We start from the raw sequence: 23,755 nt of genomic DNA, 5'->3' as shown, positions 1-23,755 counted from the left end.
TAATGATACTAGGTTTTTTGTGGTTTTTGTTTGTGGAGTGTCACTGAGGAAACTTTTTTCAGTGAGGAAGATCCTTTATTTCAGTAGCATCACTAACTTACCAAAGTGATCCTTTCTTGTGGAATAATAATCCTATTATTTCTGAAAAGTATAGCAGCACAATAAGTGCATCCCAGTCTATTCCACAACCGCTTATTTCCTTCAGTAACAGGAAGAAGCATATGCTTAATATAACACAGCAGCTTAGTTTATTCGGAAACATGTTTAACTTTGCTGAAGAGATTCAGTAGGCCTAGGGGAAGGTACAAGAGAACCATTTGCTGGTAGAATTGGTGATTAGTACAAATAGCACTTCAGCACTTCTGTTTTTCTCAGTAGACCAAGACCCTTCCTTGAATATAGCTGTGTTTACCAGTTCAAAGGGGAAACAGTGTGTCAAATCCACCTTAAATTTTCTTCTTTTTCTGATGCCTTGCCTTCTTTCTGAAGTGATAAACAGCCAGGATTTCCAGAAGAGATTTTCGGGTGCTTCAGTCAATCGATGCCTCTCTTTGCAGACAGTAACAGATATCTGAAAAACAGCTCTGAAGTGATGCCAGTTACTCGATGTAGACGCCTAAAGATATTTGTCTGATATTTTCTGCAGACTTTACATATGGGTCTTCCATAATGTGCTATGTTCATAGGATCATGAAGGTTAAAGCCCCTCATTATTCTTGGGACTACTTAGTGGTTTAGTATAATTTTTAAAAACAAGGACCAAGATTTTAGCACACTTAATTCTTTCCTAAGTTTAATTACAATCATTGTTTGAAGTAAGCCATTAGGGCTCTGCTGTGTTCTGGGTGGTTAGGGCTCTGCTGCGTTCTGGGTGGATAACACTGTAAGCCAGTGCTGAACACAGTTGAGAACCTGACCTCACAAGCTTTAAAAAAAAAAACCAAAAACAAAAAAAACCAAACCACCAAACAAAAAACCCAACAACAACAACAACAAAAAAAACACCCTAAAAACACCAAAACACCCAGGATTGTATCACTAAGCAGCATCACTGATCCCCTTCTAAAGGAACCACTGGTGCACTGCAGGCAAGCTGTTCAAACCCACCCAAATAAAAGCAGAGCTGAAGCATATACTAATTAAAACCAAAACAAACTCACACAAAGAAAACATTTCAGCTGAGCCAAGCTAGAACTCCTGAAAATGAAGTTCACTCTCATTAATACTGCTGTAGTTCAAGTCCTTTTGGGGCACTGGCTACCAGTGCTAACTATATGAATATTACATATTCATACTTCTGTTTTCATTTTAATTAAACAAGGGGGCTCTGTAGCCTAGTCATGAGTGTTGCATCCCAGAAATGTCTAGCTCCATTTCCTGTTAATGATTTTTTTTTTGTACAAACATACATTCCACTGATTTCACTTTTCTTCCTGAGGGACTATAGCTTCTGTGCAGCACATGGGGATCACCCCAATCATGAGCATAGCCTGGTTTAAACTCTAACATGTGTGAGTGACCTCTTGCCTTACAAAAACTGCATGCAAAGTCCTCCTTCAAGACCCTTCTTACAGCATTTGTAATACTTGGTTGTAAGAGTTGATGCCTCCTAAGGCTTTAAGTTGGTGCTTCACTACTTTAACTTCCATTTGCCTTTGTTAATGGCACTGAACATCTGCCTTTTGTCCTAAGATGCTGATAATTCCTGATGTCTTAATTGGGTTCCAGCACATTAAAGAGGCTGTTGAATTTTACAGAAGCCAGTGAATATTTCTTCCCCTCCAGTGTGTATTCTTGCCTTAACAGCAGTTTTCCCCATAACTCTTTATGTATACAGGTGCTATACAGAGTCCAACCCGTAACAGATACAGTAGATATTAACAGCTACAGAGCTTAATGTGATGTTGCATGTATCAACAAGGATGCAACAACTATATGTGACTCTTCAGCCTTTCAGTATGTCTTGTCCTCTTTCCTGCATCTTTGGTCAAAGTAATTAAAGTGCTTTACGTCCAGTGGAAACATTTTGTGGTTTTTCCTCCTTGATCCTTAAACCTTAAGGAATTTAGAGATGTAGGTTCCCTATCTCAAGTGAGTCTGCGATGTTGAAACAAATTATTCTGGAAATGCAAATATCCTTAATCAAATCAGTCTGATGCTAGGGATTAGGTTTTACTTGTTCAAGAATAGTCTTGAGTTACTTTAGATGATTTTACTGTCTCCTTGAACCTTGATAAGATACTTCGTAAAAAATATTAGTTTATCCTTTTAGGGTAACTGCTGTTATTTTTTTCCTCTTTTCCTGTAACTGTGGCTTCTTTGTATATAAGTGTACACTTCACTTAGCTGGCTTCACAAAATGGAAGTTCCTCCTGCAAAACTATTTTAGGAACTTTTTGCTGTTTGTTATTTCTAAGCCTGAGATTTTCACATTGGATCCATATACGTTTATTTTACTATTTACACCTATCACAGTACATTTATATGGAATACCATCACACAGACAAACCAGCTACTGACAGCTAATATAAAGATATTAGATTCCACAAGGCTTAATCTGCATAGAGACCAGAAACACATTTAATGGTGAAACACAGATAAGTCCTTCTGTATTTCCCTTAATTTTAAACCCATTTTTTGTAGAATGTGATCTTCCCACCACAAATACCTACTTGTGTATTTGTATAGTTATCTTGTGGTCAGTTTGTGTTGGGTAGCTAGTACCTTCCTGTGTTTAATAATTTATATATTTATGGTAATGAAATGCGCAATTATTAGTTTTAAGCGTAGTTTAAATATTAAATTTTGTTTGTCTTCCACTCTCCTCCCAGCAATCTACCGGTGATACATAATCTCATACTGCGTGTAATTTCTAATAGTGGGCAAAACTCTCTAGGGGAGTATTTCTGACTCCCTGTGAGGTGGAGATCTAAAAGAGAAATGACACTACTTTGGACTACATCATCTATTTGCAGATTACTGTAGTTGTGCTTGCTAAAGCTTTACCAGAGACTTATTTTCCCTGGTGCAAGCAATATTCATTTGACTTGAATAATTCAGAAATCATGTGGGATATAAAAATCTATCTCTATTTGCAGCATCCTTGTCACTGATCCTCATTCTTTAGAGAGAATTTGAAGTGAAACTCCACAGCAAAGTAGTTTAACATCACACTAGTTTTGGTAAGTATTTTGTATGCAACATCAGTTATCATAAAGTTGCTTCATCTATCAGTTGCGCTATGTACAGCATTGCTACTTGTGGCTTTTGTTTTGAAAAGTAGCCAAAATGGGATATTTCAGCAATTTTTGAGTGCTGTTTGTTAAAGGGGAAAAGTGTACAACAAATTCTTACAAAGTGACAGCCTATTAAAATTGCTGGTTTTTATACCTTACTAGATGAAATATATCCTCTATTCATTCATCTTTATCATTGGGGTGTTTGTTGACTCTACGACAGATCTTTTCTGGTCACTGGACAGCCACTATATAGATTTCTTTTTTGGTTTTAGGCATGCGTGTTGAGTGATCCATGCAACAGTGAAGAACCTGCCATTGTACATTCCATATATTACTGTTGTACCAGTTGCTCTTGATTCTGTTAGCAGGATGCTGTTAGTTCCCCTCACTCTACATTTTCATTCAATGAAAACATTTGAAACGACAAACACGGTAGAGAGCCCAGAGCTACATGATGTTGCATTGTGTGGCCCCACAACAATCTTTAATAATAGCCAATCCTGCTTTGGCAATGGTGGGCTTGCTTGGAGGAGGCTCTGCCTTCTTTTCTGCTGGGCAGCCTGCAATGTTCAAAACAAGACACCATTAAAACTAAGAGCTGGTCAAACTATTTCTTCCTACTTCTGCAAGCCTTCCTCCCCCATACCCCCCTGCCCCGACTTCTAACTTATGTTTGGACAACACATCTAACCACGTTGGTATGTGGATCCAGGCTGCTCAGGAATTTTATCTCTTCAAGGGAGAGAGTTAAGAGGGCCTAAAGCATCCAGACTTCTCAATGGAAGGGTAAACTTCTTGCATCTTGTTCAATCCAGGTGTCCCTGTTCACAGCCCTAGGGTCAGATAACAGGCCTTCCACAGAAAGTCATTATACTGTGTTTAAACCCCAGCAACGAAGGAGCTGAAGAACAAAAATATTGCTAGAGTTTCTCTCTTCAACTTGGATGTTGTAACAGGAGAACAAGATAAAGACAGGTTTTAAATTTTCAGGGTGAAAAGAATCTTTTTATCTTTATCATTGCATTTAAAAGCAATGAAATGAAGTAAACTAACAAGGGAGATGAGTCATGCTCCCTGTGACTAAAAGGGTATAAATAATTAGTGATGCATCTTAATGTCTCTATTAACCTTGTACTTGAACTCCACAGTCATTCCATATCCCTCTAGAAACTCTCTGGCAAGATCTTGATCTGTGCAAAATGGCAGTATTTGGATACAAACCTCTTCAGCTGGTGGACCAAATTCAGTTTCTAAGAAGGGCACCACTCTCACTTGACCAGCTCCATGCCTAAGAGCTCAGTTTGAGCTGGGTCAAAAATCAATCTGTTAACTTTTAGAGCTCGTGCTGTAACTGTTGTATTTGAAAGCTGCAGATAAAAGATTACAAAGGATCATGTAATGTGCGTAGTTTCTGAGAAATTAGTGTGTCTATAAGTGATTTGAGTTGAGGTGATCAAAAAGTCTATGCTGGTAAGATGTAAGAAATTTGTGGTAGCTGTGGAAGTTTGCAGTCTTTTCTCTAGTTTCCCTCTTGGCTGAAGTGTAACAGGCAAATTTTGCTTCAGATATCATGTATTCAAGTATGCTTTGCATATATGAAACATACAAAGCAGTTCTGAAGTGGCAATACATGACTTGGATTCAGTTTTAAGGGGTAATTGGGCATCTGAATTTTAAATGGTGAGCAGCTGCTGACACACTATCTTGTTTCAGGGTGATCTAGCTACATTAACCTAGCTTTTGGCAGAGGCTGGCCCAGCATGGCCTTTGAAAATACTGTTTTGTCTAGTTGTCTGAAGTTTTTCCTATTATTCTTGTTTTTCTTAATGTTTGGGAACTCACTGGTAGGAGATTGCGTTGCTTTGTCTAAGGGTTTTAACTTGGTGCGAAGGAATTCAGCCATCTCTTTGTCTTCTTCTTTCTCTCTGGTGGGGAAAAAAAGGAGAATAAATCTGTTACAGAAAAAACAGTGTCTTCACTGTAAATGGGACGGTAAAAGCTAAAGTAGCTAGGATCAAATCACTAGTAAACAATTCACTAGTTTGCTTCTTAATAAGCAGAAAAACTACGTGGTTTTAAAGAAAACAAAATGTTTGCCTAAATGAAAACTTTAACTAACTTGAATTCAGAGAGGATTTTCCCCAAGGTTCTTTACTTGTCTGTGATAGTGTTGGATTCATTGTATTCCCTAGTTAGTGGATTTTAAACCATAATGTTTCACCTATTTTAAATTGGCCTCACAAGTGCTTCACAATGCTTCCTCTACAGAGTAAAACTGAGGATACATACTGCTGTGATTGTACTGTTTATTTTCAAAGGCCCACTTAAACAAAAGATTGGATCGCATGGTTTTCCGCTGTTGGTGTTTACCAAAATGAAGTATATTTCTTTGTCTGAAGATGACAGCATTAGGCCCAAAATAAAAAGATCATGTTGTGTGTCTATTAATTATATTGTCATGTTAGTTTCTTAGCTATTTTCTTACTTAAGCATTAACAATGAGCACACTGATTGAATATCTCAGTTTAGAGGAAAAGCAGATTTTATTATCAAGAGCTTTAAAGAAAAGCCTCAGGTTTTACTGCAAATGTGAATTGACACTAATGTATTCATATCTGCATAGCAGTACATTCTCAGTAGCCTGCATTTAGGCTGATGTATTGTCTGGCTGCTGATGTGGTTTTTGTGATTGGGATATTGCAGTAGCAGTTGAGCACTCTGGATTACACCGCTAGCTCGGGCTTCTTGTCAGCTGCTGCCTCTGGCCAGCTCTCTTTGATCAGCTGCCGGATGCTGGCAAGCTTTCTTCTGCTGTCCTTTGCTGGCTTAGAATTTAAATGTGTTGGAAGAGATATTGTCACTTAGGATAAATGGGTTGATGAGCCTTGAATCTTTACTCTTGAAAGACAGGGAAAGCAATAGCAAAACTTGGACTATCTGTAGGGTGTTGGGTTCTTAGTACAACAGCTGGAAATGAGCTTTTGAGGAAGACCACAGGTTTCTCAGCAACTTTGGTCTAAGGTACCGAGATGAAACCATTCCAAACTCACTTATGGTTTAGGTTAAGTAGACTTGTGTTAGTGATTGCATTTTTTTTTTCCCCCCCCTCTGGCAGGGTGAGAATAGTAGTAATAAACCCCAACCACATTAATAATATAAAAAAGGCAGATTTTGATGTCTACTAACAAGCCCCTTGTAGAATTCCATTTCATGACTATCTCCTGTGCCAAGAGGCTCCTCTGGTAGCAGCAAAAATCCTTCTCTTATTAATGGTAAATGCCCAGACACATTCTGGTAGGAAAGTAAGAGACCAAACCCCACTGTAGTTGTGAGATGACTGAATCATTAGTAAGATATAAAGCCACGGAAGCGCAACAATGTAGTTTTAATGCTTTTCCTATGGAACTGGGAGGAGGCCTTTAACTTTTAAAGGACCAATTCTCTCTCATTAATGTCAATGTAAAATTTGTCACTCTGGTGTAGTATTAGACTTTTGAAATCTCACAAGTAAGTTCAGTTGCTTTTAGTTCTTACCGTAATCTCTCTACCTCTGCATCATCTACAAGAAAATCTCTTTTTTGTACCAGTCTGTGGATCTTCTGAATCAGTTCATCCTCTTTTTGTTTCTCCATCTTTGTTTTTTCTCTTTCTGGTCAAAAACAAAAAGAGACTATTACTTTGGATTCTGTGGAGTGGGGGCTGGGGTGTGTGTGGAAATTTAAGAATGAATTGCTGATTGAAGTCAGTGGTTCTTCAGACCTGAGTCACCAACCCCCCCAGCAAGTTCTGGTCACTGCCTCTTTTTTCTCCTCCACTTGCTACTGTTGTGTCTGATCAGCTTAATGATCTGGAAACTGGGGCTTGGCAAGCCTGCTTGTAATAATAAATTACTCTGCAAGACACTGCTTTGAATTTTTTGAAGAGTAAGAAAACAGGCCAGGTTGTTTCATTAAAATCGGTGGTACAAACTTCCTTTGACCTCAGAGGAAACAAGACCACAACAAAGGAACTATTTCTCTGTATTTCATGACAGCTTTGGCTGTACAACGCTTTATTTCTATTCTAGTAAGGCAGGTGAGCTGCACATCCACACAAATAGCATCAGTTGTAAAATGCGGAAAAATAAATGAAAGTGTTTATTTTCCCTGTGTTTCAAAAGTTTGAGTAATATATGTCCTTGTTAATTGGCCAGTCTGTAATGACTGGGTTGCCTATAAACAACTATTTTTGTGATGTGAAAGATGTACCTGCCACAAACTAAAACTCACAAATGTTAGGGGTTATGGAGCTGTAGTGTAAGGTTATAAAAGTGCAGTTAAGACAGAAATCTTCAAATGCAGCAAGCAGAGATGATCCCAGGCCACACATTTCCTCAAGAAGCTAAAAATTTTAATTAGCTGAGAAGACACTTTTTATTAAGTAAAGAATTTTGGTTTTCAGCAGTAGAACTGCATTGAGACAACCATAAAATTAAACACAGTAAGAGTTGTAGGAAGAAGTGCAAGCTGCCTGCGGTCTGCATCAGAGCTATGTTATGTCTGCTGATTGAACTCAGATTTTAAACAGCTAAATAAATAATTTGAAAATAATTGTTTAATACAGCTTAGTTTTGGATCATGGGCTTTAGGATGTTTCCTGCTGGAAATTTCTGCAGTAAATCCATTCCTTAGTGAGATAAAAGCACCTTGAATGTAGTTTTAAGACAAGACTTACAGAATTTCAATCTCAGAAAGACATACTCCTTAGAGAATTTTAAAGTATGGCCTGTCAGTAGCAAAGGAAATAATTTGTAATATAACAGAAGGCTGCTTTGTCTGAGATGTATTTTCTGTGTTTTATCTCTTAGAAATTCTAAAGGGAGGTGATTACTGACTGCTGTGAAGATTTCAAGGCCTTTACATTGTTACCTATGGAGAATTCCTGTGATTAATAATGAATTTACAGGAGAAAAACAAAAAAGGCATAGAAATTGCTGCTTTTTTTTTTTTTTTTTGCTTTGCCTCTTGTATCTATGAAGCAAGGGATCTCGTGCTCTCACTACTGAAGGTAGAAGCTACTTTATACTTCCTTTCAATCTGTCTTCTTCCCAGTCTGAAATACTATCTCTCATGATACCCTTCAGGAAACTGCCTGCCAAATATATGCATCCTGAATTGTGGCAAAATACTGCATACTCTGATCCCATGTCTACTGAAATTGGCTAAACCGTGTCTACGGAAAGTGTTTTTCTAGGTTAGGTGTGTGCTGTGTCTGCACTTAGTTCTGTGTGGATGCCAGCAGCTTCTCTGTCTTCATTAAGACAAAAGTGTTCTTGTTGTGAGTCTGCCAAAAGGTGGTGCTGCTGGAACTTAATTGTTTTAAGTTTGCAGAGATTTGCAAAGTGCTAAGGAGAAACTGCTGTCTGTGGTTCTCTGTGTAAGAGTTTTAGAAAGTATTTTCCTGTCACAAAGGTTTTTTTTTAAAAAAAAAAATCCAGCAAAAAAAAATTGAAAACTGATCAACCTTAACTGTATGTTAAAAGTATGAGCATGAAAGCTGCAAACTAGAAAAGGCAAGACAAGGGGAATTACTCATATATATTTTCTAGGATTCATAATGCATTCCAATACCATTTAAATTAATAATTAAAATAGAATAATAGAAATTAAAAATGTGACCTATAAGTAACTGAGAAGTATAAAGAAAGAACTAGTAAAAAATACGAGTCTACTTTTGTTGGATACAAAGAAAAGTGGGTAAGTTCTTATACAACAAAGAATGTGTGGCTGTAAAGTAGACCATTGTTTCCTGTTTCATGAGTGACCTTCTCTCCCATCTGAGGAGAAAGTTGTCCTTTAAAGTCCCACAATAAAATGTGGGGGGTGGGGAATGAGGGTAAGCAAATGAGAGTCAAAACTCGTCTTTAATAGTTAGGCAGCAGCAAATTATTTCTGAAGTGTGCTAGAGGCCATGCGTACCTAGTATAAATGGCCCACTGCAGTTGCTGGGTGTTTTCGAGGATTTGTCTGTATTTTATTTTTTTTCTTGAATAGAGTAGGGCTGTTGTGGATGATCTGAAACAGCAAAGCTGGAGTGAAGCAAAATTCCTCATTTATTTCAGCTGGAGTCTGGAGTTAAGGACTGCAAAACTGCCCACAACCCTGTCCCTCCTTAGAACAGAGAATTAAAGCAAAACACAAAGCAGACTTTTGCCCCCTGCTTTTTGTAGAAACCTGGTTTACTTTATTCTGGTAGTTAGATTTAACTATGAGCGTGATAATGAATTGGCGTATCTAGGAAAAAAACAATCACATTCGCAGTGATAAATCCCTCTCCTCCCTTTTAATTCTGGTATCTCAGCACTCTTGTCTTTTCCACCTGATGATCTCTGTGCCACTTGGTTCCCTTGAGATTGCCAAGAGTGCAAGAACTAAGGAATATGCACCTGTCTGAGTGATATTTGTAGAACTGCTGCCAAGGGAATGGTGAAATACAGCATGAAAAGAAATATAGAGACAATTATATTAAAGATGGGAAGGAAATGGGGGGGGGGGGGGGGGGGAAGATCCAGAGGAGAAAGATGAAACTCAGCCTTGGGGGGGAATTTCTGATTGTTATGGGCAGAGGTGTGCTCCTGACACCTTCCCCACCCGTGCATCGCCCATGTATTATATTAGTATTGGGCTGGAGATAGGCATTACCTGGGATTGCTACCAAAGCCTGCAGCTCTTTCTTAAGGTTCATAATGTCTTTGCACAGCTGGATATCATCCATCCTGCAGGAACAGAAAAAGTATGGTCAGAGACATGCAAATCATCTTGTGTGACAGAATGGGCGGGTATCATCTGAATATATGGTACTGTCCCTTGCCTGGGTCCTGTGCATCAGTTTGAAATGCAGAAGTTTAACCTTGGGATACTAATTTATTCACCAATTTTAACAGATAGCAAAAGGTATTTAATACTAAATGCCTGTTGAGCCTTTGATTTCTTACTGGGAACTAATTTGTGTGTAGGTCATATCTGTCACTGCAGGTTATTTCAGTTACCTTTTGCTTTTTTGAATGTTACCAAACATTCTGGAATGGGCGCCTGTATATTTAACGGTCATCAAAAAGACAGGTGTACCACATTGCACATACTGCAGCAACAGTGTTCACTTGGGAAAAGAGCAAGGGTGAGAGTAACAGGGAAGGGGTAGCAGAAGTTGGTAACATTACTTGGCACAGCCAAGACAAGGTTTATATTCTACTACCAACTTGCTTTGTGACCTTATTAATAATTTAGCCCTGATACCAAAGATCTGGAACCTGTCATAATTTGGCATCTATTTTGAGCTCTTGTGCCTTGGGTGAATGCCTTCCATGGTTGATGTGATGCTTCAAATCCTTGATGTGTGCAGAATGTCAAGACACAGAAGACAGCTAAAAAAAATAATAATCTAACACTAACAGAAACTGCACCTTCAGTTTTTATTGAAACTGATACCTATCCCGAGAGCTGCTATACTGAATTATTCCCCTGGAAGCTAATGAACTTCATCGTTAGCTTCCTGGCAAATGTTTTATTTTAGTGTCCCAGCCATACTGGCAGCCACGGCTCGGGTGTTGGTTCCGAGGGCTGCATCAAGGCTTCCATTTTGAAGTCACACCCTGAGGAATACACAAACAGCCTTTGTAATTACTTCTACATTCTTCAACTTGGATGTCACCAACACTATCGTTGCCCACAGATCTCCGAGTCCTTGTTTCATAATCCTGTGCCTGAAGGGTAGATTGCCTGTTGCTCAGCACCTGAAGGTAGCTAAAGTGCTATCAGGACACGGGTTGTCACAGTGATATTTCAGGAGAGGTAAACCTGAGAGATTAGAGTGTGTCTGTATGTGACAATGACTGCGTGAAGGATAATGCAGTCAAATTATTTCATTAAGTGAGGAGTGGAAAAAGTAGGTGTTTCTGGCACAAAAAGGATTTTAATCACAATCCAAGAGCTTTATTCTCCCTGCTGCCTCTGCGTGGAATGCAGGCCTCTCCAGGGAGCTGTCCTTCAGCTGCTTTGCTCCTGTTGTTAAGACATGTTGATTCTTTTATAATTTGCTGCTTTGGTTAACTCCATCTTGCCTCTTCTACTTTTTGTGCTATGACAGCTGTTCCTATTGCCTTTTACTTCTCTCTTCCCAAAATATAACAGTGACATGCCTCTGATAATAATTTTTATTGCTGACCTCTTTTCCCTGTTTCAGAAGCCACTGTTAATTTTGCTGGGGATCTGTTCTCCCCTCATACATCTATCTTGTAAAACTTACTTTTATTGGGAAGATCAGCTTGCTAGCTTCAGGGCTAGCCCATGGTTCTGTGTGTGTTTAGGACACTTGGAGGCAGAGACATTTATACCAATGATTATTCTTACTTGGGCTCCCCATATTATTCATGCTGATCACAGGAAAAGCCTGGTTTACTCTTGAGATCCATCATGCTAAATGGTACTGAAATTACTTTTAACAATTAACAATCTTAAACACTATCCCCTCGGGAAAATCAATATTCAAAGTGTGCTGGGATGTGAGCAAGCCTCACAGCTCCTTATCCATTTGATGTTCATGTAGTTTGGGTGTCGTTAATATATCTGAGGAAAATGATCATAGTTAACAAAGATGACAGTTTCTTGGCAAGAAGTGTTCAATATTGAACTGCTGTGTTCAGATGGTATCTAGGGGCCAGACCCTCAACTAGGAAGAGAACAGTGAGTTTCTACAAAAGAGATTTCCGTGACTTACAGAGAGAAGAGATTCTTTTTTCTGTATCTGGTAGATTGGGCTTTGTTCTGGGAAGATCTGAAAAATACTAATTAAAATACCTCACTGCACCAGTCTGGCTCCCTGCCCTCCTCGAGGTAATCTCAAATGCTGATGTCACTGCTCTTATCTCAGGATTTTCAGGAATTTAAAATAACACTGGTAGTTATGTTCCAAGCGAGCAAGATCATCAGTGTTCAGTAGTCCCTATAGCCCCTATGCTCAATTTGTGGAAAAGGTACTGTAGTTGCAGTTCCTCCCATTATTTTGACTTCTTTTAAAATCTAACTGCACAGCATATAGCTAGAACTCTCCATATATATTCTTAGCATGTCTTCTTCCTGACACCTAAACTTTGTTCCTGCCTTGTAACCAACAGGAGAGAAGTAAGTGCCTGGCCAAGCACTTAAGAGCTGTAACAGCTCTGTGAAAATCTGAATTCCAAAAGTCATAAGCTAGGTGAACTTGTCCAGAGTCCCAGCTCTGTAGGTTAGTGTGTTTTGATGATGGACAAAGTCTAAACCCACCATCTGCACCAATCCCCTTAAGTACATGGAAACATCTTTACTCCCATCTGTGTCAAACAGCCGTTGTGTTTCATCTGTGGTGCTGATTAGGAGAAAAGCAAAAGCTATGGCTAAATGACTAAAGGAGGGCTATGGGACATGTTCGTAAAAACTATGTGAAGACTTCATCCCTCTGACAATAAAAGCAGGAGGTACAGTGCTTGTAACTATAAAGTACATCACACATCTGCTAGCAAATAATACTGAATGTAGGGCTAAAATTGCTGTCCTGAGCAAGAGTCAGCTTGTTGCCCTCAGTAAAGTCTGAAGTTCCTTCTCAAACTCCTGGGAAAGAAAGTTCTTGGAAGACCATTTGATCTGTACTAGTACTATGGACCTTCCCCTCTTTTTCCCCCTTATGCTTTGGTTCTTAAAAGCCCCAGTGGATTTCTCATTTGAAAGCCGGGTAGTCAGCAGGGTTTGAGTGACAGCATATTTGCATTACCATCGGGCCTCTTTAGGAAGTGAAAAGAGCTTTTGGGAACCTTAAAGAAAGCAAGAATCTGCAGAATAGAGAAAACAAAACTCCTTTGGGTCCCCTAGGCTTCTACAGAGAAGCTGGGAAAACCCATTGCGCCTGATTCTGTAGCATTTTCTCTCCTATATGTCAAATCTATCAGAGTGTGAGACAGACAAGAGAAGTTACACAGGCTATTGTCCGGCTTATTTAAGAGCAATGTTATGCTTCCTCTGCACCCGGTGCTTTTCTCAAAGGAGAACAGCACAGCCAGGTTGTTGGGTCTGTGCAGAATGCAATAGCTTTTCCCCTGTAGATACAGCATGGCATAGGGTACTGAAATGACACCCCCCAGGCCCATTTAAGTTACGTGCAAAGCTGCTAGATACATTTGCATAAAATCTACAATGTACAAACAATCTTTGCTGACTCTTAGGGACATGGTTTAGTGATGGACTTGGCAGTGCAAGGCTGGTTGGACTCTATTAATCTTAAAGGTTTTTTCCAACCTGAATGATTCCATGATTTTCTGGAATAGATAGTACATTCTTTCCAGTCCCTGTGAAATCATTGTTGATGTTGTAGAAAAAACATCAGTAAAGCAAACAGCAGTTACAATATATCAGTTTTCCCCCAAAGCTGAGCTTTAAATGTATGCCTAGCAATCTTAAACACATGAGTTATGACTATGATAAAACATTTCTCTTATTAAGAACCCAAATCCATTCCTGCAGTAATTGCAATAGTATTGAACTAGGGATGAATTTTCAGCATGCTTTCATGTATTCCTGACACACTGTCTGCAATTCTGCTTTTCTGTTTCTTGATGGCTTATTGTAAGAAACCGTCTGTATGTTTGGAGATATCACGTAAGCATATATTATTCTTTTCCTCTCTTGGTATTTCAAGCCGTATCATCAAAACCTAAAAGCAGCCTCTCTGTTTGCCCAAAAAAAAGATAAAATAGCTCATAATGAATAAACAGCATGAGCAGAAGATTTTCTAAACGTGTCACAAAATGACAGGAAAATAAGTGGGTCGGAAGACTCTGCAGTGATCTGGCACAGTGACTCAGCCCCAGTACGTGTTCTTGTAGCCCAGTTACCAGGGGAAGAATGCTCTGAGCACTGTCATTCCCATAAAATCCGCAAGTGAAGTGACAGCATGAGTCACCTCACCTGTGCACCATCTGGACTGAGGGCGGGCAGGGCAAGGAAACAGAGGAGACCTCCCTTCCCTGTGCCCTGGCAGGTCTCAGACACTATGGAAGACAGTGGCAGGCAGGACTTAAAAAAGAAACAGACACAGAAGTGTTGTGTTTTAATAGAAATTATTCCAGAACAGCTAAATTTTCCTGTCATCTTTTCAGCTGAGGAAGAAAACAAAATTCCCTAGTGTAAGACCTAGGTATCATCTAGAGCCATGGATGGAAAAAAAGCAAAAATGATAGTAAAAAGCAGTAGGAAAATCACTAAATGCTCACCTTAATGGTCAGCCAAAGAAAAAGAGATGGCCAACATCTGTCGAATGCTTAAGACTTGAGAGTAAGAATTATTAATAACAACTACGTACGCATAAAATGTCTTTTTCGTTGATTTCAGGAAGAGCAGGGCAGTTCAGTGTGTCTAGAGAGCTGCTGCTTTTGCGGAATGACTTTCAAAGCTAGAAATAGATCTGTGCTCTTTCTAGCACGTCTGTTAGAGGAGGTCTTAAGATTCTTTTGTTTTCTGTTATTGCATTAAAGTGCTTGAAGTTAAAAAATGAATGTAGAGTGGTTTTGTTGGTTTCCTTCCCTCTCTTCCAAGAGGACTTGCAGACACTTAGGTTATTTTTAGTTCTGTTTTAATATATTCCTGTCCGAGAAGTAAAACGCTTGTAATTGTTAAGAGTTTCTGAAGACTCTGATAGTGTCAGTCTAGGAGATGGCCTAAGAATCAGACATCATGCAAAGTCACGAGTTGACACGATTACGTGTATCTGGAGAAGGTCTCAATACAGGGATAAGACAATCATCTCCTTGGTGGTGTGACCAATGAACATGCTCAAAAGCAGCCAGTAGTGATGGAGAAATTTGGGTGACTGAAGCAAAGGACTGTGTAGAAATAAAAGAGAATTGCTACAGACTAAGATGGTAATTGGTGTTTCAAACTGCAGATTCGTTAAAATACAGATTGAGGTGGGGAGGAGGGACATCAGTGGAGGCTGCTTTTGGGGACTGCAGGTGTTTAAGGCCTTGCCAAAGCTGTGGGGAATCTTGAAAGGTGAAAATATTCTGACACTAGAAGAAAAAAATAAGTTTATGTATGCCAGTCTTCTACGTTTGACTCCATTTTTTCCCTGCCAACTCATCTTAGTTTCTTAAAGCTTATAATTATAAATCTGTGAAATCACAGACAACATTTAATGAATATAGCACACGTTGCCTGAGTCATTACGGAGCGTGTTTATCACCTTGTTATTTAGCTCAGCACTTGGTACTGTTCAGGTTGGAAGACCCAGAGCTGGCTATTAAGATAACAGATTGCTGACCAGCCTGCTTGGCAGGTCAGGTTACAAATCAAAAGTTCTATGATTAACTTTAGTTATTAAAATGAGTTTGTCTATTTTTTCTTGTTAAAAGTGCTCTCTGATGGAGGAAGAGTGGATAGAAACACTGGACTGCAACTTGCGAAGTAATGTAATTCAGCTGTTGCTTCAGAACAATTGAAGACAGCAGGACTTAAAAATCTCAGTCCCTGGAGGTCATATTTAAGGCATATTTCTCAGCAGTTCAGAACAGCGTCTAAAGAAGCTATTTCTGTTTCATTCTCACTGATACTGTTAAATTCTTTTGAGCCTGGTCATCTCCTCTGCCAGTTATGAAGTTTTACTGTCAAATTCAATAGTAACAAGATGAGCTTCCTGGAAGTGCCCCACTGTGGAGGGGAGTATTTCTCTACATGGCAAAAATTGATTAAGTTAACTTGTCTAAAAACATGCAATAGGGAGGTTAGATTTAAGTTCAGAAGTACCCATTGCAGCAGCATACAGAAGACTGCATGTAAAAATATAGGGCAAACTTATGTGCATGGTTCATTTAAACTGGTCTGGAAAAAAACAATTTTTTTGTTATTAGGCAGCAGAAGTAGGAAACTTGGTTTGACTGTGTTGTCTCTAGCAGAATCAATGATAAATTTCCTTCTTAATTTGCCTCCTTATTTGATCTTTTCTTATTTTTAAAACCAGAACAGCAACTATGTACTATCAAAGCAGAAAACCATATAAAGGTATCTGGTATAAAATTAAATATTGACAGTCCGTCCATTTCAAGACTTCTCAATTCACTGTTGAATCATCACTGATCTATCCTCTCCTGTTCATAGCAGAAGGCAAGTGAGAGAGACCACTGAAATACCACAGGTCAAGAGGTACATGTTCTGACAGAGCATCCTCGCCTACAGGAAGATCAACTACGCAAAAGGGTGGGCCAAAGTAACTGTGAGTACTATATATGCATGCTGTATTATGAATATATTATCTTGGATACATCATCTCATGAAAGACAATTCATTCTACCATCCACTCAGGCAAACCAGACCATAGATATCTAAGAACTGGGAAATAAAAAACAGTTTGGGATTAAAGGCTACATTCAGAAATACAGCGCGAAGTTACTGACCTAAAAATGACTTAAGTCAAAAGATTAAAATACCCAGAGTTGTTCCCTTTTCTGTAAACAATTTGTGACCACCACAACATATATTAAATGATAAATGCTCATTTAAATAGCATTTTAAAGAAAACTTTTAATTAAATAATTACTTTCTTAGCTGTCCAACAGAGATGATAATGAAAATTTCTCCTTAAAAGGAGGAATTTTCTTTTTCAAGAAACAAACATCTCAACTAACGGGCACTATGTTCATTAAATACTTTGGTAATGATATGTTTATCATTATACACCACTAAAAAAACACTTTTCCTTTCTGAGCATTTTAACATAGCATTTTTACTGCCACACAGTTGAAAGTGTAATGTCATATTTTTCTCTGGGGTTGACTGCTGTCAAACAGGGCAAAGGTGATAGCTCTGCAGAGAGATCAAACTGAACCAAAGGCATTTTTCTTCCCTTTTTGATAGCTGGTTTGTATTTATACTTTCAGCTTAAAGTGCAGTCTAGAACTCTGCAATTCTGTCCTGAACTCCTGTTCCTGAGGCTTCCAGGCTCCCATCTGAAAAGCTGAGAGACCCTCACCAGAGCTGGACCTTGCAGGAATTCCCAGTTCTACAGTGGGCATGCTGACATCCTTGAGGCCTCTAGATCCATGGCTAGGATGGGACTAGATCCTAGATTCTAGTCCCCTAGAAATGCTGTCCCTAATCTCAGAAGCCTGAAGCTTTGAGCATCTGACAACTCTCATTACAGAAACCAGGTTGTGCCATTTCCCATCGTACAATTTCCTGATTATTTCCTCAAGAATGCTGGGTATTTGCAGGTGAGACACCATTGTAATGTCCTTGGGATGCAAAAGGTGAATGGGGACATACATTCATAGCCACAAATTAATCCTATCTTGCAGAAGAGTGTGTGCCACACCAGGCTATATCAATGGGAGAGCCATGGTACACCTCATAAAGCTGGGCTTGGTATTTTTCCTAATGGTACCTCATCTTATGAAGCTGACAACCTGATGTGTATTTATTGAAAAATATATATCACCACACAACGGCCTCCTTTTCTACAGCATCCCAAAGTGCATTCTGTGTTCCTAGAACAACGTACAATCAATCAGGAAAAAAGAAAGAAGGAATTCACAGTGAGTTATATTGTATTGTTAAGATTATAGAACTATGAAGGAGAAAAGATTCATTACTTTACTCCTTTCTATGAAAAGACAGATCTTACCAGAAAACACTGACAACAATTCTATTCATGAAAAAAAATCTGGTTTTGTTGGTGTTATTTCTTTGCACTATAGTAACAGCTAGGTGCCAAAAAGTACTAGATGCTGCACACATAAGTAAACATGCTTAACCTTAGAGGAGAGAAAATAGATAATATACAGGACAAAGACAAAATCAAAAGTGGCCAAGAAAGCAAGTCAGAACACCTGCTTAGCAATATATAACTAGCAAGTTACCACCGCTATTTACACCTCTGACAGCCTGTTTATCTCTGTACACTCTCCCTCCCTCTCACCCTTATCTAGGGTGATGCTCAGTGTGTGTCACTGTTGCCACACGTGGCATTAAGCCATGGAGAAGTCACAGTTGATGCTACAGTTACTGAAAACAGAGATAAAGTATTTGGATGAAAAAGTAATTAAAATTTGAAATGGACTTCATTCATACAAAGACAGCAATCATTACTGCCTTTTCACACTTCAGAATGGGAACGCTCCACGTAAGCAGGCTTTGTAGTACAGTATTACTTCTTGAGTTTAGCCAGTAATGAGAGACTGCTTATTTCATGTTCCCACTTTGTGTGAGTCTACTAGATTTGCTGCATGCATTCTAAATTAAAACACTGAATTTCTGAGTTGATTTATTGAAGGTTATCATCACCAAAGGATTTAACTTCTCACTTCTGCAGTTCTTGGATAGCTTGATGTTGCTTCACTTTGCAGTGGTTGTGTAAAGCGAGGCAATCAGCAAATATACCTTTTTGTACTTCAAAATACCAATCTGCTGTGCATACTGCAAAGGACATAAAGGTCAGAATCCTATCTGACCTCTGTTGGTGTGGTGTTATTCTTAGGAGGAATGTGGACTATAATTTTTTCTCCATGATGAATTTGTCCTAAATTTGAGATTCTACCATTATGTCCAGTACCCTACAGAATGACTGTTACTGACTATCCCACCTTTACTACTGCTAGCAATGGATACATCAATATCATAGCAACAAAAGAGACATTTATGGGGCTTTTTTGCAAAGTGGGAAAAGGGTAAAGTTTGAAAAGGCAAGTAAAGAAAAAGTAAGCCTGACTGGAAGCAAGAAAAAAAAAAACAAAAACAAACCAGGGTTAATTATGTACTCTGGACAGCTAATGAAGCTGTGGGAGTGCTAGTATAATACCAGGGCAAAGTCAAGTTGCAGCAAACTTATTTACATAAAAGGTAAGAAATTGTTCCTGGGATTGCAAGTAAGCAAACATAATAGTGTCAAATGGTTTAAAAACTTGAATGGATCCTTGGAGAATTTGGATGATGTAGATCTTATGAGCACTCTGGAGATGAGGGAGTCATCTAATCATGTGTAGTGGGAGTGTACCAAGACAATGACCAATTTTAATTCTGCTAAGTCAATGTGAAGGTGAATTTGGCTTTTTCACAGTATTAGTTTAGCAATGTAATAACTGCACAGACATTAAGCAAATACTGTGTGTTATAATATTTTTACAGATAAAACAAGTTTAATGAGGTAAGTAAAGCTGTTTTCAACAATTGCCTAAAGCAACCTAATAGGTCTTACTATTCAATATCTTATATTCCCTACACATACAGTTGCCATTCAGTATCATCTACATGGCAGAAATAACCACTCCCAAGACAGCTATCACAGGTGGAAGCAACTTCCACAATTTTAGTTCAAGGTCATCCAATATAGCTGGCTTCAACTTTTGCTTTCCATCTGGAAAGCCAGCAGTATCAGGTACTGGCAGATTTCCCAAGGAGCATGTTTCATGATGACAGCGAATGCTATAAGAACTCCATGCCTTTTCCATTCACAGGCACAAGCAGTAACCGTGGGTGATAAGATCTCACCTATACTATTAATATTTACTGGGTCAGAATATGCTAATTCATTTTAAAATGCGTGAATTTTGCACTACAAGTGATTTTGAGGTTCAGTTTTGATCGGTTCCTATATCATATAGAGGTCTCAGGTTTTGCTGCCTGTTTCCTCTGTCAGCTAAATGGAGCTAACTCATGCATTATCCATTTTTACAAGTCTTTCTCAGCACAGTAGATTTCCATGCCTCCCAGTGATATGAATCCTAAACTGCTTCTGAAGCCACACACAAGTATCCATAGCAGTAACACATCCAATGTGCAATGAAGAGGATGCTGCCTGAGCAGTTCCCTCAGCTTTTGGGTCTGTTATCTCACCAGGAAAAAGAAGAAGGAAGTGGGACAGGAGAATTAGAGAGGGAGAGAGTGTGCATGTTCTGAAGTGGTATGTTTGCTTTCTTTAATAGCAAAGACAGATTGAAAATTTACAGTTTGACCCAAAACTCTTTTTATAGAGAACATTTTAAGAAATGAGCTGAGAATCCTGAGAAGCAAATGAGGGGGAATGCTGGCTAGCTATAAACTGATGCTTTTCCATATGTACTGTCTCCTTCATATCAATATGTGCTGAGTCCTTAGCTTTTCTGAAAATAAACCCAGAAGAGCTGGAGATAGCATATGATGGCTTTAAGCTATATTTTCATTTCCTGGCTAGGCTGGAGATGGTCACAACAGCTCCTGCCATGATTTTATGAAATTTCAGAGTATCGTTAACATAGAAGGAGAGATGCTACAAATTGCTACATATTGCTACACATAGCCACAATTGCTACATAACCTTGACATATCCTGAGGAGGTCTATCCTAGGCACTAAGTGAGCCCGGGTCTTGTGACAAAAATAAGATTTGATAATGTAATTACAGAGCAAATAACAGTACATCTGCTGTGCTGTGACTATGGTTGCCTGAGCTAAAATGTGATTGCACAGCATAAATTGTGGCATTACCTAATCGAGGAAGGCTTGATTTTATAATCTGAAAATTGGTTCCATGTAAACTTTAGGTAATTCTTCATAGCAAGCAGGAATTCAGCTGGAAATAGTATGGACTTCCTGAATATGAAGAGTACAGCTGTCTTCAGCTGCCCTCCTTTTCAAAGGAGGAAATAACATTATGGAGCAAAGGCTTACAAAGGCTAGTATCTGACTTACAATTTGCACCCAGGAAAGATCATGACCTCTTAATCAATTGCTTCAGCTGATTTTGCTTTCTTTATTTCTTTGTATCAATAAAAGGAAAAACAAGAATTATCAGAAAGCTGGCCTCTCTTAAAGTATACACTACAAGGTGAACTATTTCACTGTGGTATGTAGTAAAATACGTACAAAAAGTTCAGCTGCTTCCCTTGCTTTTCAAATAGAAAGATTTCAGGGGAGAGGCTAAGACCATGCTGTCACACATTTAATTTTATTGAGCTTCACTCAGGAAATTGTGTTTTGCAATAAAGAAGACTCATAAATTTGAAAACCAGGTATGTCAATTGGAGTTTCCTGTATTGTTATGGTTTTGCTTCACTTCAGAGTTCCACAGTTACACTGTTTAAATATGTATTTGTCTTTAAGTGCTTTAGTTTTTAATTACTGAAATGAGGTCTCACATTAATGTTTAGTACACCAGTAAGGAATTTCCACTTTCATCTGCAAGGCAGAGACAAAAGAGAGTGCAAAGGACTACAAAGCAGTACAAAAAAGAAAAAACACGTTTTGAAACTGTACAGATATTTGTGGTTTTCACTTAAAAATTTTTGCCATTTCATTTTTAAAGAGGGTAAATCTTGTTTGCATTGTTCTCAATGAATGTTCACTACTTCTGTACTTTGGGGAGGTTTTTCTTTAACACGGTGATAGGCAGACTACAGAAATACCTATATTTGTCTGAGAGCAAATATAGTTATTCTCCTTCAATAGTAAATTCTCGGTCTGTCACTAAACAGTACATATTGCTCTGTGGGACTGCGGACACAGAATTTGTGGGCCTGGTACAGAGATGCAATTGCAGTACCTTCTTACAGAGACCTTCTGAATTTTAAGGTAATTTTGATGGATATTAGTACATATCTGACTTGTCCACCAGTTAGGAATGATGCAATTTCTGGAATCTGTCAGTAGTTGTCTGCCAGACAGTTTAATTTTCAGAGCTGTGCCCTGTGAACTGTGCTGAGCGCAGGCTGGAACCCGGGTGTGTGGCCTTTCTGGGTGCTACACTCAGGGTGATCTGAGCAGTGAGTGTGTTTACTGAAGGACAGGTGGAAGACACATATATTTAACAGCCCTGAATCCAAGTACCTCCCAGTTTTCTGGAAGACCTCCTGGGACAGACTCACCAGTGCCCCTGTGCAGAGCGAGGGGCATCGGAGGTAGTCACTAGGAAAACATAGGTTTTTGGGGGTCTTAGCTGGCAGCCCATGACCCTTTACGTCACGTAGCCCAGCAGACAACAAGGGGTGTGCACAGAGTTTGTGAAGAAGGAAAAAAATTCCTCAGAGCCGTTGCAAGAGGAGGGTGAGTGTCAGGGGAAGGATGGCCACAGTGGCCCCACAGACAGGGTAGCCATTTTGTATTGTGTGGCTGAGCTGCTACAGAGTGGCAGCCATTTTGTCTCATGGCAGCAGAGCTCATTTCACCTGTGAGGGCAAGCAATTAGCATTGTCTTGCATGGGTCTGCAGTGGAAGGGCCCTTATGAAGGACCCTCTCTAAACTTTAAAGAGAAAGTGTGCTGCTTACTGAAGGAATTTTTGCTGCTCTTTCCCTTCTTCAACCAGAATCATAAACCTGCAGGTGGGTGAGGTCTCTTATCTGGTGACTGACTTCAATATCACGTGAGTTACTATTCCGGACTGGGTCTCCAAATCCCTTTCTATGGGTGAGAAATTTCTTCCTGAGATTAACCTTTCTGCTGATGGCCCAGAGTGATGATCATGAGTAATTTTAATATCCAGTACAACACAAAGCAACTTGTTTATTCACAGTGTGACTGTTGCAAAGAAGTGGGGGGAAATTCATAAACTAAAAAAAAAAAAGCGTTGATGTTTTACCTCAATACTTAATCACTGAAATGTATGTGACATTTATTCAAATATAATTGAAATTTTCCTCAGTTTTGAAAACTGAAAAGCTGTGTCTGTGGGATCAACAGTATGTTTGATAGACACAGGCTAACAGATGAGACACAGAGTCTACTTGGATATGTATGAGAAAAACATCCCACATATTTTTATATGGTTTTTGAACACTGCTCTGTACCACTTTTTAAGTCTAATACTACTCAATTATTTTATTTTTTAGTTTAATCCCACTGCCTGATTCTCGAATACTTTAAGACTTGTCTTGAAATAATGATGATGATTAAGTATCTGGCTTTTATTTCTTCACCATCCCACTTTTTCTTTCACCCCTACAAGGGTGACTCTTCTAAAGCTTTTAGTGATGATGAACTGTTCAGTAAAGATTCTATTTAGATATTGAAGTGTTACCAACTGTGAGTACTGTACTATAACATTTGTGTAGTGATGTAGGAGCAACGTATTTCATTTTATCGCTTTTGTTGTCCTACAGACTTTATTAGTCATTGGTGTTACTTTGTTCAGTAGGGAGAGGGAATATGAACCTCATAGTATTGCTATCGTGAAAATAAGGCCTCAATGCCTTAACTTTTAAAGCAAGGAAAGATGTCTGTATGTTTTGCTGAAGACTCCCTCATGTAGAGTTCACGTCACTTGAAGAGAGACACATGCTATATAGGTCACAGCTGAGAAACTGCCTGAAAGAATATTACATTATCAACAATCTCACATATCATCAGAAAAAGTTTTCACTGTTTCACACACAAGTGTGAAAAATGCAAACCAACTCCACGCCCCCTGAGCATCCAGACCTTGCTAGGTGTTTTTTTCAGTTGGGTTTGTTTTTCAGAGGGTTTTGTTGGATTTTTTTTTTTTTGTACTGGCT

The 23,755-nt window shown here is 38.9% G+C and overlaps 1 protein-coding gene and 1 long non-coding RNA gene across 2 annotated transcripts in view; one reads left to right on the top strand and one right to left on the bottom strand.

The window, feature by feature from the left end:
* Positions 1–231: 231 nt before the first annotated feature.
* Positions 232–23,755, bottom strand: part of BMERB1 (bMERB domain containing 1) — a 54,630-nt gene continuing 31,106 nt past the window's right edge. Inside the window, exons 3-6 of the mRNA XM_040592582.1 lie at positions 9,920–9,993; positions 6,774–6,888; positions 5,082–5,164; positions 232–3,799 (exon numbers count right to left, since the gene is read on the bottom strand). Coding sequence (XP_040448516.1) covers positions 3,687–3,799; positions 5,082–5,164; positions 6,774–6,888; positions 9,920–9,993 — 385 coding nt within the window. The 3' untranslated portion in view covers positions 232–3,686. The remainder of the gene's footprint in view (positions 3,800–5,081; positions 5,165–6,773; positions 6,889–9,919; positions 9,994–23,755) is intronic.
* On the top strand, positions 15,665–17,862 carry LOC121087507. The gene is made up of 3 exons (XR_005827642.1): positions 15,665–15,775; positions 16,400–16,511; positions 17,176–17,862. It is a non-coding gene; the product is annotated as an uncharacterized LOC121087507 (long non-coding RNA).

The sequence above is a fragment of the Falco naumanni genome, chromosome 4 (assembly GCF_017639655.2).
Source record: "Falco naumanni isolate bFalNau1 chromosome 4, bFalNau1.pat, whole genome shotgun sequence".
Taxonomy (NCBI): Eukaryota; Metazoa; Chordata; class Aves; order Falconiformes; family Falconidae; genus Falco; species Falco naumanni.
Note: the sequence above shows the minus strand (reverse complement) of the source record. Positions and strands in the feature narration are given on the sequence as shown.